Source organism: Manacus vitellinus, unplaced genomic scaffold (assembly GCF_001715985.3).
Source record: "Manacus vitellinus isolate BGI_N305 unplaced genomic scaffold, ASM171598v3 scaffold_9_pilon, whole genome shotgun sequence".
In the NCBI taxonomy this organism is placed as follows: domain Eukaryota; kingdom Metazoa; phylum Chordata; class Aves; order Passeriformes; family Pipridae; genus Manacus; species Manacus vitellinus.
The window spans coordinates 1,247,447-1,265,125 of NW_021940917.1; the positions used below are offsets into that span (position 1 = coordinate 1,247,447).

The following is a 17,679-nucleotide window of genomic DNA, read 5'->3' on the forward strand; positions in this document are numbered from 1 at the left end:
ATGACTTTTGTCTGCAAACTGCATACACGAGTGGCTTTTATAGCTCCAAACCACTTCTGGGATGATAAATTACTGGGATGTTGGGCTCATTGTCATACAGTTTTTCAGGGACAATGCATGCAGGGACAACACAGCTAAGTGAGGACATGAAGGAAAGGGAGGAAGGAGTCTGCTTCCTACCACTTGTGTGGAGCCTCCCTTGCAAGCTGCAGGTACAGATCAACTTTGAGCGCAAAGATGAGTATTTATCACTCAAGGCCTCATTCACTAGGAGCTAGGAGTAAAAGGAAAAGGAAAGAGAGACAAGATCCTCTGGCCAGAAGACTGTCTTTTTTAATGGGAAGGTATCATGCTAACAAGAATTTCAGTCACTTGGCCATGGCTCCCAACAATCTGAAAGATTAAAACATAAATTGAAATGGAACAGTTGATAAAGATTATGATTGTGAAAACCTTGATGCACAGGGATACTGGCCACTCCACCTCTTGAAGTTGTCCATCTGTCTTCTAGGTGTAGGAAGTTCAGAGGATGGAGGGAGCAGAAAATCATACATACTCACTGTGATAATAGGAGCAATGCTCAGAGCTGATGACAACCTCTTGGTTGAAAACAAGAAATTAACTTAATGACTGGCAATCTAATTGACTGCAATTTATCTTTCTGTGTGTGTTCTTGTAATGACAGATATATAGAAAACATGTGGTTTAAAGCTAGGGATAAGCACATTCCAAAATTTTAGGAAGTTCACTAGCACAGTATAAAATCAGATAATGTTTTCTTGAGGTGAGAAGGGGACTGATCGTACTATGAAGAAGCATTGCTACAGAGTCCTGGGCTAGCTATGATTCTGCATCCCTGAGAGAAAATGGTAGCTGTTAGTCACTTGCTCATACCTACTTGTTCTTTATAGTAATTTTTCTGTATCCTAGGTGGTGTTCCTATCACTGCTGACAAACTATCACTTATTCCACGTCTTAATCTTTCTTCTTACATGTCTGCAGCAATTTTGAGTATAAGCTCACATTAATGTACATAAACTCAGCACTCTTAAACTGCACTTTCTTTTGTCAGTTGTCTAAATTCAGTAACTTGTACAAAGCTCACTTATATTTTGTTTCCAAAAGGACCTTAACATCATGAGTTGATGGGTCAGTAGGACTCTGCTGACTGTGAAACAATGGGTGAAGTGAGATCAAGCTGAGGAAATGCTGACAGTGAATTCAGTTTATACCAATGTTACTTTAAATCACTGGCTTGAAAGCCTTGTCTGGGTCATGTTTACTTGGGCAGCTCAACCCATGCTCTTCAAAGCCTTTAACATTCTCTTCCTTATTCTGTTATATTTATATAGCTATTTTTAGTAAAGAAATATCCCTGAGTGGCATAGAGTGCAACATTTGCATCAAGCAGTGATTGTCATTTACAAAGCGTGAAACTTAAAAAGAAGAGGAGGGGATCTTCAACACACTGTTCCTAATGGATGTCAAAGACAGGAGTTAGTTTCTAGAGTGGAGGCAGAAAGTGCTGGAACAGGCTGGTAGGTGTAAATACACTACTTTGTTATGGCTAGGGAAAAGCAAACTGTTCTGTCTCAGGTTTCCATTTCATATGTGCTTAGACATAATGAATTTGGACAAAAAATCAACTTCCGTGTTTCAGTTTGATCTTATTGCCAAGTCCTATATTCCTGAGATGTCCAACAGACAATGACTCTGAAACTAAGAACCACCTTCCAGGTTGGACCTTGGCTCTTCTGAAACAGCACACTCAGTGAAGAGTCAGGAGGGAGGAGTCGGGCACCTGAACATCTTTCAAATTACCTTTGAAGCACAGCTTCAGAGAGGTGGAAAAGTCAACAGGAATAGGAGCCATCAGCTGCGCATCTCTAACCAAGCTGCCTGACCAATTTATAAGACTGCTGAAGCCTTGGAGAAGTTCCCACAGCTCGGTGGTGGGAGATCAAGAGGCTAGCACAGAGGAGCAGCTTTGCACCCTCTTTGAGTAGAAGTTATTATATCAGAAATCCCTGCAAACTATCCCAAAGGGAAACATACATCCATACAAGCTGCCACCATGACATTGAACAAAGAAAATCACATAATAAAGTTCATCTTCTCAGGTAGGTCTGGTAGCTGCTCCACCTGCAGCACCGTAACCTGGTATAGGTATTGAAACAGCATTGGAGCCCAAGGGGTAACAGAAGAAATAAACTGAGCTGAAAAGAATAACAGGAAGCATGAAGTCAAAACATTCCACTACAAGCATGAGAACAACATCTGCCTTCTGCTCCACAAAACTCATAGGAGACCTCTTAAGGCTAAGGACGTCTGACCTTGTGATGGATTGAGCACTTTCTGTGTGGTGTTTACATGCCTCAATTTTCAAGTGACTCTAGTTAGAGCCAAGGGAATCTGACAACTTGCAGAAGAAATTCCTAAATGCTGCCTATCACAAGTCAATCAAAAACCATATATTCCTTTCAGAAATAAGTCTGCTCAACTGAAGTGGCTTCTACTACCATGCTTCTTTTCTAGTAATTGCTAAAGCAATCTCTCCGTTAGAAGGAAATATGAATCTTATAATCCTTTAAACAAAGAGCAAGATAAAGTCTTTGTGGTAGTATAATGGACAGCCGACATCTGCTTCCTCAATGCCAAGACTAATTTTGATTAATATGGTTCAATTATCGGACAGCAATGCTAGAAATAGTAGCTTAATATACGCTTTAAATATCCTTTTTTTATAGGTCCCAGGTTAATCAATCATTAAAAAAAGAGTCTCATTTGAAAAGCTTGTCACTAAAAAAATTAACAAACATAACTACAGAAAGATGTGACAAATTCTAATTTTGGATATTTAATTGAAGAGCTTCAGGCACTACTGTGGACTAATGAAAGCCAAGACAAACTAAAATCAAGAACTAATATTTTCTGAAATGATTTTTTGAGGGAATTATGAAGTTATTTACTAAAATTCATGCTATTTTATTATTTAAAGTCTCAGGATAACTTGCATATGTGAAATCCAATATCAAGAATTTGAAATTTTGAGTGTAAATGACTATGTATCAAGACCAATCACAAAAATCCAGCCTGTAGAATGTGATCATTATTTGTTGTTCTACAATCAGTCAATGAAGGGCAAAAGAAGTATTATAGCTACATGGCCAATCCCAAATCAGAGAAAATTAAATAAAATATATTTACAGTTACCACACTACAGTTACTATAAATAAATAATGTTTGAAAATGAATTTTCATTTTCCAAATAAACAATAATGCTATTTGCTTAAATTCTGTAAAAGTAGTAATAAAAACAGAGTAAGATGCTGATAATTAACCTTATTGGAGGGTAAAAACTTGTTTGGCAATATTTGTAATTGTTTGTAGAGGCTAATGCCTATGAATGGCAATGAAGATTTTGTATGCTAGTGTCTTAATATTTTTAGGACAAAAGGCAAGAATCCATTTATATTTCTGAAGTGGATATTGCTATCTCTGTGGTCTCTTACAAGTCATTTAATGTTTTTTTCTTTAATTTCCACATCTTTAAAATGTGGCTACAATCATTACTGATTGAAAAGGTCATGAAGTTGGAGTGATTTAATAATAGTGCCTTAAGGATTAAAAGCCCTGCAGATAATGATTAAATAATGTCTTTTACACTGGTGATCTCCATTTGGTTATCTTGACTAAGAAATAACTCAAAAATCTCAAGGAGCAATTAGCTTATTTGAAAAGAACAAAACGTTTTCAAGATGTAAAATGCAATTGTGGAGGACTATTTATAAACATGACAAACCTCTTTATTAGTTAGCACTATAAACAGTAGTATTTATTCACTTATTCTCTATTTCTGTGGTTTGGTTAAATATGTTAATTTTGATATACTGAAAATAGATTTATAATGTATTTCAAACAAATATATATGTATGTGTTCTTGTGTTGGAAAAGACAAGGAAAACACGATTTACCTGCAGTTAAAACTGAGTACTTCTAGAATTCAGTTTGGCTCATTTTTTTCCCAAATAAATCCACAAAAACAGTAGATAGACACAGTTAATTAAGTTTTTTGATATTAAAAACAAGTGGAATTGTGGTCCTTTTCATGGATTTGCCATGCAAAAGGGGCTGCAAACAGATAAATCACCTTATAAAGGAATGTCAGTCAGAGTGGTATAAAAAAGCATCTAGAGCAATGCTTTATTATGTTAATTGAAGACATTTTAATGCAATCACTAGAGAAATGTGCTCAGAATTTGGAGCAAAAAAAAATATTTTAGTAATTGCTATTCTATAGGATTAAATAATTTTGAAGAGAATGTCATATTTGCAACAAAATTCTCAGCACAACTAAATCTGCTGTGCAGATTTTTTCTACATTGTAATGGACCTACAGAGAAATATTTATTAGCTGAGAGTTTGTAACCACTCTTGGACCTGTTCTGACATTGCTAAAACAGAACAAACAAATTGTGATGTTGTCTAGACTCGATTCTACCACAAAACCTGTATGCAAACTTGCAAACTGACTGATGAAACTCAAGGGAAAACTCCACGAAATACTTGGAATAGCCAGTGAATTATTTGGTCATGCAGAAAAGACAAGATTGAGACCAGAGCTCTGCCAGTCATTAAGTTATTGCTACAACAAACCAAGTTTCTGCACCCACTCTAGGGCCCACCTCTGTCCCTGGGGGCTGCCTGTGACACTGTTCTGCTGTAAACCCGGGCAGATGAGTGGGTTCTTTGGCCTCACTGCCAACATGCTTCCCCTTGCCTTGCCTCAGATTGCATTGTTCTATGGTTTGAAATAAAGAAAGGTATCTGCTTGTGGTCCTGGCCTCACTTCCTTTCTTCTCTACTGGCTGCTGCTTCTTATTTGTGCTCTACACCCTCCGCTGGCATCCCAGGAGGAGACTTCTCTGGAAAAGTTCACAATGGGTAAAAGGGGTGGTAAAGAGAGCTGTAGCAGAAACTGAATCCCTCTTCTATAGCTAAAAAGTCTGTGTTTTGTATCACTGGCAGAATTCAGACACATGAATCATGACTGCTAATTAACTTAATTAATCCACAAGATTAAGTCCATGGCAGCCTTCCACTCCCCTCTGTGTTTGCCTTTGGTTTTACAAGCAAATGCACATACAGTCCATTCAGAGGCAAAAAGAAAGCCCCAATGCTTTGCTCCTCTCCTGAAATGAGCCTAAAATAAATCCTTATATGCATATATATAGATACAGTTATATACATACAGATATATACATACATATATGCATGTGTTTAAAACATACATAGATGCATGTGTGTAATGAAAACTCCGTTCCATCTAGATGATGACTCTCAGAAACAGTGATAGTTATATCGTCCTTTGTAACGACCATGGACTTTGCCCACTTTGACTTTCCTCCTCCTTTCCTCCCTTTCTCCCTCTGCCACTACTCTTCAGAGCCATATTTTAGGCTTGCTGTGGTTTTCACTGAGCTTATGACCTACCTTTCTAATGAGTTCAGCAAAAAACAAACCAAGACTTGAAACTACTTTTCAAAGCAATATATATAAAATAAAATGTGTGGAATCAGAAAAATGTACATATGAGATAGTCTACATTTTTACTCCAGACACTTTACTAACATCAGGTCCTATGTTCACTTTTATATATGCTCTATCCCTGCAACAGTGAGAAAATAGAAAAAACCCAACTACTCCTTTCTCCACTAAAATCATCCAGACAAGGCTTTTGAACCATTGTTACATTCCTGATGTTTGATTTACACACAGTACACATGCACTACATTATACATATCTCAGAAGTGATCCTGTCATTACACATTGGCAGCTGATAATTCAACTCTTGACTGGCAAAGCAAATCTTGATTGCCCAAAATAAATCTAATACATTACTTGGAGATTAAGAAATACATTACAGCTGGGCTGAGCATCCTTTAAATGTAAGCATGTGATTTTTAAGCTATAGCATGTGTGCATATAATACCTACATATATATATCTATCTATATATTCATATATATATATAAGTATATAGCACATATATATATGTGTGTATTCCATATATGCACCATAATTTCCAAGACAGTTACAAATTTCCACATGCATTAAACTATCTAAAAACATAGAACTAGGCAATCTAATAAGTGGAATTTTCTTAAATAATATTTGAACAATAAACAGCAAGAGTAATACTGCAAAGTACTGCTCTATTCTCATGTATATCTACAATAAAATTCTAGGAACAGCTGTCTCCCAAAACATCCCCCAATAAATGTAAATTAAAAAAAGGTAACACACAGTGTCCTAAATCTGTATAATCATTGTCAGTTAAAAAAAAAAAAAAAAAAGAAAAGAGAAAAATGACATCCCCACTCAGAGTTGCATATTTACATTCTTCAAACTGTAGCGGTGAAAAATAATTCTATTAAGTGCAGGACATTCCTAGTGTTGCAGTAGTGACATTTTTAATAAGTTCTTCATGAAAACATTTCTTTTTGTCTTAATAGTGATGCATTCCATGACTACGTGAAAATTCTATTATCCCCTTCACTTGCAGCCAGTGGTTGAGTCTGGATTGAAAAGCTCCTTGTATAATGGAGGAAACAGTGTGTTCACTATGTCTGGATGAGATTGCTTAAATACTTGTAGTTTCTCTCCGTGCAAGTTGCAAAGTGCAGTAATTGTTGGTATCTTGGCTATTAACTGTGAGACATTAAAAAAAAAAGGAGAGAGGGAAGAATCAAATTTTGTGTAAATTACAGTTTCCAAAATGAACTGTTAGCATCTTGCTGAATAACTGAATGCAATATTCTAAGCCTCATCAAAAGTACCCATCCAAAAGACAAGACATTTTTCTTACCATAAAAGCCTAAAAACAATTGTCCCAGAAGTTTTAGCCAAGTGCCAAAAATGCATTTAGAAGGAGGGTTATTTTTTTAAGGCAGGCTCATTCTTAATAGGGTATCAATTAAAAAGATTAGTATTTTGAACAAAAAATGGAGTAAGAAGAAATAGGGACAAACATCAAACTAGCCTATCTCCTCCTAAGCATTGCAAGCACACAGTGTACTACTTTTATCTTACATTAATGTGGTAGTACATGCGGAAACGGCTACAAAAAGAAAAGAGTCATGATCAAGAAGTGTTCGGCTTTTTGTTTTAACAGCTTACCTTTGTCAGTGTCTCCTCATCAAGATGGTTCTTCTGGATCACATGTTGAAGTGCAAAGTAAATCTTTTCCTGAAGCTTCTGGACCTTCCTTGGCTCTATTAACCAGGCTCGATCTGAGAAAAAGGAAAACAAGAGGTAAAGAATGCACAGATGTGGGGCATGCTCATGGTGCACACAGTGTGCCATGCTGGCAAGCATTCACAGCAATCGTAATTCCCACGAGGAAGGACTGCATGGTAATGAAGACATGGTTTGAGAGGCAAAGTGTCTTGACACATTAAAGGATCACTTGAGTGTTTAACTAACATATACAAAGCATACAGGAACATAATGTTGGCTCTGCATCTCTTTATTTAAAACAGGATGTTAGGTATAAAGATGGGAATAGAAATGAAACATGGCCCAACCACTTTATTATTCTCTGTTGGTACAATCAATGTTCTTCTAACTTTACAGTGGCAAGGTGATAAACATGTATGTTGCCTCAGTGTCTTAATACACAAATAATAAACATTGATCAAAACAGTTCTTTGAAAATAAGAGAATACAATTATTTAAATAAAATATATATCATTATTTACTATGCTAAAATTTTGAGACCAAATATATTCTACATAAAAAAATGGTTTCCTTCAAAAGAATTTCTTTAATAATTCAAAAAAATTATGAGTTGTTGAAATGCCTTGAAGTGCAAATTTCTCATTGTTTAAAGATATTCTCCTTTTAAACAACACAAAATAGAAGATTATTTGGGAGAATAACAGTTACAGATACAGATGTTTAAAACCCATATGACTTCTATTGAACTCAAAGCCCAAGTGCAGGAGGTTGTCCTTAATATCTATATTTTCACAAGTCATAACTTCTGGAAAAAACACAAAGAAGGAGAAGTAGCAGACCACAAGGCAGTCCAGAATTATTAATACAGTGTGTTTGCAGCACTACTGAACTTTCTGTTTTCCCATGCTGCAAATTTGTTTCTTCCTCCCTTAATCCAGACCAATTATTTGGTATAGATTTTAGCTTTCAAATAGGAAATACGAAAATTTATTTTATCACAAGGCATGAATCTTCATGTGCAAATTGAAAAGTACAGGAAAAAGTCCTTTCACTTTTATAGCTCTTTTACACACAATCCCCATCACTAAAATAACCCACAGAAATTATATAAGTCAACTGCTTCAATGAGCACAGATGCCACACAGGCTGGAGCCAAGCAGCATTTCATCACAGAAGGAAAACAATTCTGTCATTTGTCTAACTCTCTGTGGAGAGGGGTGTATGAAAAGTGTTCACTGTCAAGTACTGTGAAAAGAGACAAAACTCAACCTCAGTTACTTAACAGATGATCAGGAAAAGAAAATAATCTTTATGCATAGCTTAGAGAATCATGCTGCAGCCAATGGATCCTGTGCTATCAGTGGCCATAGAAACAGAATTAGCTGAGAGCACGTGCACCGTCTACACAATAAGCACACAGTAATATTCACAGGTTAGGTGCCAAAATTTATGCTATTGAAAAAACATGTCTTTCAACAGCGTTAAATTAATGCCTATTGTGGCAATCCAGAGCTAAAAAGATTTATCATAGAGGCCTATCCTTAAAGTATTTACCTTTCCGTCACAAAAATAAGCTTAAAAATAGACTGAGACAGTTAGAGGATAGGTTTAATCCCTCGCCTGTCATGAAGCATGTTGTATATTGCACAAGAGTTCTTAAATTCATGACAAGAGCTAGGTAAAACTTTTATAATGGATGTTAAGTTTGTCTCCCAAAATGTGGTTTCTACCACCTGAAATGTGATTTCTACCATCCGCAAATTTGGCTGGAATTTCCCAAGTAACTCTAGCTATATTCACAATAGTTCAGGAAAAAGTCAATAGATGAGTGACTACTCATAAAGGAAGCAGCACTTCAGCTACATACTTTTCCTTTTAAGTGTTGAACTTGTGTATCTTTAAGGAGTGCACAGCCCACTACATTAGATAATAGTGTAGGAAAGAAAATGTAGAAAGCTTGTAACACTTACTTTTTCAAAAACTAAAATGGAATGAAGGAACATGGCAAGTCAGAATTTCAGGAGAGGGATTGGCATATGGAGGCAGCCAGGTTAGCATCTTACCACCTTGCTCTGGTAAGTTTGCAAGTACAGATGCCTCTGCAACTTTTATGGACTCTTATATTGTTTTAATTTCTGAAATCAGAAATCAAGGTAAAGAATCACCTTCAAGCAGCGTGGTTACATATCCCAAAGTGGAAAATCTGGATTTGTGCTCTGAATTAGATGGAAAATGGGTCTGACACTGGGCTTTGCAACCTTAGCAAATCTATTAGTGGATGCTCTTAGGTCCCTTACTCACTATAGAACCACTCTGTTCTCTGTAAACTGCCCAAACACTGAGATCAAGGGCACAAGAATCACCTTTCAGAGTGGTGACTTCTGTAGAAAAGAAACTTGAATATGAATACTTGATGGAAGGTCTGGTGCAAGTACTTCTGTGATATTTCCATGATGAAAGTCTTTATTGTGAAGAAACCAGAGCATCTAGTGTGGAAGGAAATATTTATTTCTCTGTTGCTTACTTTTATCATTTTTGTAAGAAAAGAAATGGCAAATTTCAATGTCAGTTCAATCTGGACTATTTTCCCTTTCTTCCCACTTTCAGTCCAAATTTGCTGTCTTTTTATGGATGAGAGATTGCTTTCACTCATGTACATGCTGCTGTAGCCCACCACTTCTTTCTTACTGTGTGTTTTATGACTAAAGTTACAAATGCTCACAGACTACAGAAATAAGCAGTCTGAATGAATCAAGGACTTTTGCTTCTTTTATTCTCTTTTTTAAAAAGGAATAGGACATACCGCATGTATCCTCTTGCTTGCAAACTAGAGGGCCATATATAGAACTGCAGAAATTAATCAGAATTTTTATGTCCACTTGATGTTTTCCAGAAGCAAGCACATCCCTCTGTCACCCTCACAGCTTTGGTCTTTTCAGACTGAGGGAGGGCTGATAAGCAGGGACCCACAAGGACACTGCAAGTCCACTTTCCCAGAGGAAGTCAGGACCTCTGGGGGATAGTGACAGGCAACTCTCATGCCTGCACATAGTTGGGACACTTTTGAGGTGGAAATGGTCATTGTTTTATCTCTGCAATATGCTGGCCCGACACCATGAAGAGCCACCAGCTCCACTATTTCACCTCTGAGCAGATGATGGTAAGAACTCCTCAAAGTCAAACTAAAAAGGAGAAGAGTCCTTTCAGTAGGTGTCATTAATGATGAGAATGAACGTGTTGACACCATCTGTGCTAGTCTAATTCTGACTAACATAATCTATACCACAGATGCGCAAAAGGGCAAAGTGACCTAGAGGAAGTCTTTAGCAGAAAGAGCTGGAAAAATAATTCATGGTGTTATAGGTGATAAATCCGAGAGGGGAATTTTTCTTCTCCCTGCCCCTCACTGTAAGAAAGACAGAGGTCGAATGGAAAAAAAGGATCAATTAGCCTTACAAAAGAACCTAGCTGGCCAGGCCACATTCCTAACTGATGGCCCATCAGAGGCTGGGGGGAGAGGGGAGTAGTTTTGGGAGGGAGTGGCTGGTTCTGCATGGAGGGGAGGAAGTAGACTGTGGAGTTCTCTCTCAGGGACAGAGACAGGCTCTGTGGCCAGGCACTTTTGGAGAAAAGGCCTGGAAGTCGGTCTTTCTGGCTTTTTGTCCTGGTGAGGCATGACCACCGGCCCCGATCAGCTCGCACACTGCCTCGTGACTCCAGCCAGGACCTACTGGGCTTTCATCGGAGAGTTGCGCGCCCACGGGAGAAAAGGGAGGAGCCTTGAGACACCGTCATCTGAGATAACTGTGAGTCCTGTGGGGGTGAACTGCTTTCCTTTCCCCCTTCTCCCATTGGGGAAGGGTCCCCATTCTCTTTTCGGCTCCTCCCACAACCCCAGACCCCCCCCAGACCCCTCCCCTCATGGTGACCGCCAGGGCCCGACAGCGCCCCCTGCAGGCCAACACCGAGCACTGCAGGCTCTGCCCCTCCAGTGACCCAACAGCGCCCCCTGCCGGCCGGGATTGGAACGGCGCTGAAGGACAGAGAAGTGTTCAGACTTTTTCTTTTGTTTGAAGGGAACTTCTGGGTACGGGACTATTGTCTAGTTGTTTTATGTTCTGTTACTGTTCTTGCCAACATACATATATCTTTTAATAAAGGGTTGTTGTTTCTTCTGGTTTTTTTCCACACTTCCTCAATTAAAGCCCCTTTATTTTGAATTTACAATGGCTGAGAGAGAGGAGTTTGGTCTATCTCATAACTCATCCTCTTTAGTAAACATTCCAGTCTCTTCAAACTGAGACACATGGTGAGGTTTTTTGTAAGGCCTTTCAAGAGGTTACCCTTGGAGGAAACTGGGTGTCTACATTCCCTGAGGTATACTTAAAAATCCCACACTAAACCGTGAGCTTCTCTGCTAGATCCACCTTCTGAGTCAACTTAATCACAAAAGTCTTTTCTGTGGTCAGCCAGCCATCACTCACTTAAATGCATGCTTGCCTGTGTAGAATTATAATATGAAGACATAAAAAGAGCATGTTGCACCTCTAATCACATCATCTCACCTGGAATTTAATTCAGACGGGACCTCGTATAGATTTTAACTGCACATGTTCTTATTCCCACATAAAAAGCCCATCATAGTTATGGACCTTATAACCTGCTTGGAGCTGTGAGGTTTGTGTTCCCTGAGAAAGTCGGGAGGAACATGTATCTCCTCGAGTACCATGTTTCTCTGTATGTGGTCTGGAAGAACATCAGCCTGCACTGCTTTTTCACACAATCCTGCTCCATGTCTGTTACCCCACACTTTGGATCTACTTCCAATATGTGTAAATCCTGATGGCCTACAATGAGACAGTGAGGTGTATTTGGGGTAATTCAGGTATTCTTCCACTGCTTAATACATTGCTCAACATTGCTTAATACAGCTTAAACACCTATTTAAGTAGGTAGAAATAAAGGTGGGTAAAGAGGAAAAAAAACAGTGTGGTGTTTGGAATGAAAAATTACCTGGTGATATCAGAACAGCAGATGAAAACAAGGCAATCTCCTCCTCAGTCAGCTGTAAGGAACATAAATTCTTTGCAAAGTCAAATGCTTCATTTACCAGATCATCAGAGCCTGCAGACCAAAGAGGACAAAATCAATGCTAGAAATTAGCTCTTTAACCTGCCATGAGAAAGGATTGTTTTTGTGACAAAAAGGTGTGAGTGAATGTCTGCCTTTCATTAACTATTAAAATTCCACCAAACCTGAAAATGTCACTAAAACATACATTGAAGTAAAAAAAATTATCAAGAATTAGGGGCAAGTACAAAAATTGCAGACATCTTAGAAGATAGCACTATTTTCCCAATGTAGAAAGAATTGTTATTTCTAGATAGATATTAAATCTAAGAGGTATGAAAGACCAGCACTAAATAATTTTCCCATATATAATTTTACTAATTATCAGTAAAAATATTTATGAAAGTTTGTGAAAATATCCTAAAGACCAAAATAAATCAACCAATACGCATTCATGAATGCATTAAACTTGTAAAGAATGTTTTGTGTATGATACCCAATAAGAAAAATATATACTAATGTGATATATACATTTGAAGGAAATATCTCAAATCTTTGACTTTGGTCCTGAATAAATTTCTGATAATATCAGTTGGATGGGCAAAACACATCCATTTAGCTATTAACATTTCAGGTAGCACTCAATATCATGTTAAGAAATTAAGTAATTTTTTTCAATAAATGAATATAAATGAACTTAAAAGTTTCAGGCAAAACAATACTTTAGGAAAGTCCTTGTCTATATTTCATAGCAGTTCATCATTTTAGTCACCTCATTGCTGGGGCTAAAGCTGCCTTCTGCAGGACACAATTAGTGGCAGTGATTTGATATATCAAGCACAACTGAACAGTGAAGGTAAACAGCTTGGCTCCTGCCATAAACTCATGTTTTATCAAAACTTCAGATGGCAAAGAAATCCATTTGAAAAAACCCTGATGCTGCTCTTTTTTATTAGAGAAAAATACCTATCACTGCTAAGAGCTAGTGGACTCACCTTTTTTCGTTTTCTGTTCCAGCCTAGACATTTGGAGGCTTGGGGATTCAACATTTACTGGAGATTTTCACTGTGGGTCACTATTTTCATAAAGACAAATCTCTCGCTATGTGGGTCAATGTAACTGGTTGAAAAGAAGAAGAGCAACATACCCAAAGCTTTAAACATTTGCATTCCTCCATACTTTCCTTCAAACAGAACAGTATTGTTGAGTGGGTTGAAGGCACGGCACATTCTCACCAAAACCACTTCCAAGCAGCCTATCAGACAGAAAAAAGAGCAAAGGAACCATATATTACTGCCTAATATCAGAGTGTAGGAAATGTCAAGAAGATATTTAGGAAGATATGAGTCATCAGCAGGGATAGACACTCTTTGAAGACATCTTGATTATATGCCTCTGAACGGCAGAAAAATATTTGTCTTTTGCATGTAGAAAGGGGTCATTTCTGGTCCAGTCTAACCACCTCTTCTTTCAGTTGACTTTTTCCCCCTTTGCAGCAAAAAAAATTCCCCAGCCTGGACTAAGTCCCCAGGCTGAGTTTAGACCTGGGCAAATAATTTCAGTTTGAAATATTTTATCCTTAAAATTAGGCATTTATTGAATCTTCTTTTTAATCATTAAACCTTTTTTTTTTAATACCAAAAAGCATCTTCATTCAGTGTGTATAAAAATCCCACCTTAATTTGACTGGAGAGGGAGATCATCACAAAGCATTTTTAGAGAGAAAATAAAGGTTAAAGCTCTGTCAAGATCATCCCTAAAACAGGTTTTACTTTTATTTTCCTTGTTTTGGTTTGGTTGGATTTTTTTTTATTTCTTTTGTTGTTTTTGTTGTTGTTGTTCTGGTTGTTGATTAGCCAAAGGAAGACTTCTTTTTTATTCTTTATCTTTGCATATTATTTCTTAACTGCAAAATATGCAGTTGGGAAAATGAAAGGAAACATTTTAAACATGCCTTAACTAAATCCAAATGTCATGTAAAATGAACTCTGAATCTGAGGATTCTTTTGAAAACATGCTTTTGAGAGAGAAGTCGTGACTTTCCTGCTCAGTGTTAACAGCGAAACAGAAAATAAAACCTAGCATATCTTTATATGCTAAAGCTTAACAGTGTTTTCTGACAGTACAGTCAAATATGTCTTTTCCCGAAGGTGCAGTTGTGTTGTTAGCTTTGCCAGTCAAAAGAAGGAAGTTTCCTAGGGGTGCACTGGTATCTAGAGAATTTTCAAAATTAGTACAAGATTTAAAAGAATAGTTTTTGTGCTACAACTCCCTTTTTTCCATAAGGCTGTCTGTATGTTCCCAGGGTCTCTGTATCACTTCCCTTTGCACCTGTGCCCACCATCAAGAGTCCAGTCCCACACCGAGCTGCAGTCTTTTGTGTACAGAATACTGAATCACACGGGCTTTCAGCCTTAAGGAAGAGATCTCTCTTGAAATAGGAAGACTTAAGCTTTAATGAGCCGCCTCACACAGTATCCTGCCTTTTACATTTGAAGGGAGTAAGAAACTGATATGACAGGGTAAATGTAATTAATTACCAGTTGTGGTTCTTGTGGTTCACTTGGTCATGTCATTTTGTCCTCCTGAGTGTTACTGCATAGTCATGATAAATCTTGTCATGATTTTTCCAGAGGACAGAAATTACCAAGTTCCTTGACAAGTAAGGAAAGCCTTTTCCCCCTTGCCCTTATGCACACACACATGCAAACCTGGCATGCACAGAGAGCATGGCTGGAGCACACTGCTGTAATCTGTTCTCATTTATTCTGAAACCAACTGGCACCAGCAGGGATTTTCCCTCCTGTGCAAAGGCTGTAGGGTATTTCTGTAGTCTCATTAAAAAGATTAGAGATGACCATAGAGGCAGGCCTGAGTGATTTCATGGGGTGGCAGATGACTGATTGGACCAGCTCAATTTGCAGGGTCCTTCCACCACATGTCAAGTTGGAGACTGCAGTTTTTGCAATGGTTATGTGTATGTATGTACTTAATAACTACAACTGACTGTAGAGGGAAGGAGATTAGAAGGCAGTAACATGACTAGTGTGGAAAAATACAGAAGGGTTAATGAAAGAGAGTTAGGGGTCTGTTAGGGCCCCTTCAAACTTATATTAGGGCTCCTTCAAAATTAAAATGATTTGCAGAACAAGACAGCTGAGCACATTTCTAGGGTGCTGGGTGCCAAACCAGTCCCAAGCCTCTGGTGTTTACCCACCTGACTTAAGGAGGAGAATTTGGTCATTCTGGCAGAGCTCCATGAAGCCTGTTATGCGCTTTGCAAACTCCACCACATACTGGATAGCATGGGTGATCTGAATGGCACACTGCTGCCACAGAGCTTCTCTGGTCTTCCGGGAAACCACATATGAAAAAGCAAAGTGGTGAGCAAGCAAGTACATCAATGCATTAAATTCTTCAGCTAGCCTTGCAGATGAACTCCCCAGACTCCATTCCCATTCCCAGGCAGAGCTAGCAGCGTCTCTGCTTCTCAATGTACCCAGCACTTTTCATTAGAAGGCTGTTTTCACAAGCTGATTGCACAGTCATCTGAACTCTCGCATTTCCTCTTCAAAGGAGCAGAATGCATTGCCCCATGTTAAAATGTGGTTCTAATGTTGGCTTTTGTGCAGGATAGCAGCATAAAAAATGCAATCATCCATCCCAGAGTACACTTAGGTAAGAAGTGGCAAAATGCTATTAAGTTATTCAACAGAATATTTTTGCTAGTTGAAACTTAAAGTAATTAAAATATCATTGCCATCTGGAAATGGATTATATAAAAATTTGATTCCTTGATAATAATTTTCCTTGTGCACATACACATGTAAATATATATGGATGTTCTTTTGTTCCTGCTAATTCTCCCCAGACCCTCAGATTTCAAAGAACAAGCTGGAGTCTCTCCTGCCTCTTACCTGACCAGCTAATGTGCCAACTGAACTCTGACCAAAGACCCATTGCTAATGAAACTAGTGCAAGTGCCACAGAGATTTCTGTTGACTGGACTACACCTGAAGAGGTATCAGTGAAAAACAGACTGAACTTGACCCGAGAATCGCAGAGGCAGAACAAAAATATAGTGCAATGAGAACAAAAATATAGTGCAATGAGATGATTTTTCCACCCAATCTTGAATAGCTTCAATTTAAGGAGTACTTTCAGTTTGTCATTATCTATTGTATATAAGTGACAGATATTTGTTATTTACATAAAAAACAGACATGTTTTTAAAATTATAAGGAAACAAAGTTATATTGTCTTATTTTCTTAAAATCCTTAAAACAACGGATCCAGTCGTGATCACAATAAAGTCAACTGAATTTCTGCATAAGGTTTAGATCTGTTATAACAAAAATGAAAAACTGAATTCCATGACTGTACATAAGCTTCAACATTAGCAAATATGTCCATATGCTGGAAAGCTGCTGCTTCTTTCTGTGAAGTGTCACTCTGCTTTCAGTAACCAGTTCCTCAGAGATATTTAGTAGCCTATTTTCACTTACATGAAACTCATCAGTTTATTCTTGCCAAATAAATTACACAGTTAACAATTTCAAGCAGCAGAAAAAGCATATTACAGGACTGTACCTTGCTCTGGTAAACCTTAATTTCTTCATATGTGTGGGTTTGCCATGCTAGCTGATGTAATTCTTCCATTGTATATTGACATGTCTCCAAATGAGATTTAATGATATTCTGTGCAATTCGATCTGTGAAGAGGAGAATAAAACACAGTGAACAGTGATTTGCAACAGCAAAATGTTGAAAACATTGAAATTGTTGGAAAATGCACATTAACAGAATTAATCTTTTCTTTCCAATGCTACCTTTCTCTTATTTTTTTTATTTATGAAGATGAATATTGCAAAATGTTTCAGTATGCCAAGCCAAATGATCTTGATAAACAGTGGATCTGTACATAGTGGATCATCATAGTAAATGATACCTGTTAAACTATACAGAATCTTCATTCTGAAGGCGATTTTTAAGGTGTTTAAATAAATGTCAATTGGACATTTTTTTGCCATTTGGTTACCCAATCACTTTTGTCTGCCTCATGCCTGTGCAATAACTGGTAGACTCTTCTAGGCTGGAGAAGAAGAACATAGCTGTTGATTATCACCTCAGCAGGGTACCTTCACAGGCTTGAGGCCACAGCCTCAAGGCAATATCTCTCCTCCCACTGTGTGTAGATGTTTGCTTGCTTTCTTCACTGTCAGTTTCTTTCTAGTTCTTCTAAAAGAATTAATCGGTTGAAGTCAGTAGTCAGCAACTTTCAGAGCTGCTAGGTCTCACAGAAATTGACTGACTGCTCAAACCTGACATAGACATTTGCATTACCTTGGGTGGACTCATAAAGAAACAGGAA

The 17,679-nt window shown here is 37.8% G+C and overlaps 1 protein-coding gene across 1 annotated transcript in view; it reads right to left on the reverse strand.

Annotated features, from left to right (window-relative positions):
• Positions 1 to 5,588: 5,588 nt before the first annotated feature.
• Positions 5,589 to 17,679, reverse strand: part of RORB (RAR related orphan receptor B) — a 47,125-nt gene continuing 35,034 nt past the window's right edge. Inside the window, exons 5-10 of the mRNA XM_018085838.1 lie at positions 16,899 to 17,020; positions 15,526 to 15,658; positions 13,456 to 13,563; positions 12,252 to 12,362; positions 7,179 to 7,291; positions 5,589 to 6,710 (exon numbers count right to left, since the gene is read on the reverse strand). Of these exons, the coding sequence (XP_017941327.1) occupies positions 6,555 to 6,710; positions 7,179 to 7,291; positions 12,252 to 12,362; positions 13,456 to 13,563; positions 15,526 to 15,658; positions 16,899 to 17,020 (743 nt within the window). The 3' untranslated portion in view covers positions 5,589 to 6,554. The remainder of the gene's footprint in view (positions 6,711 to 7,178; positions 7,292 to 12,251; positions 12,363 to 13,455; positions 13,564 to 15,525; positions 15,659 to 16,898; positions 17,021 to 17,679) is intronic.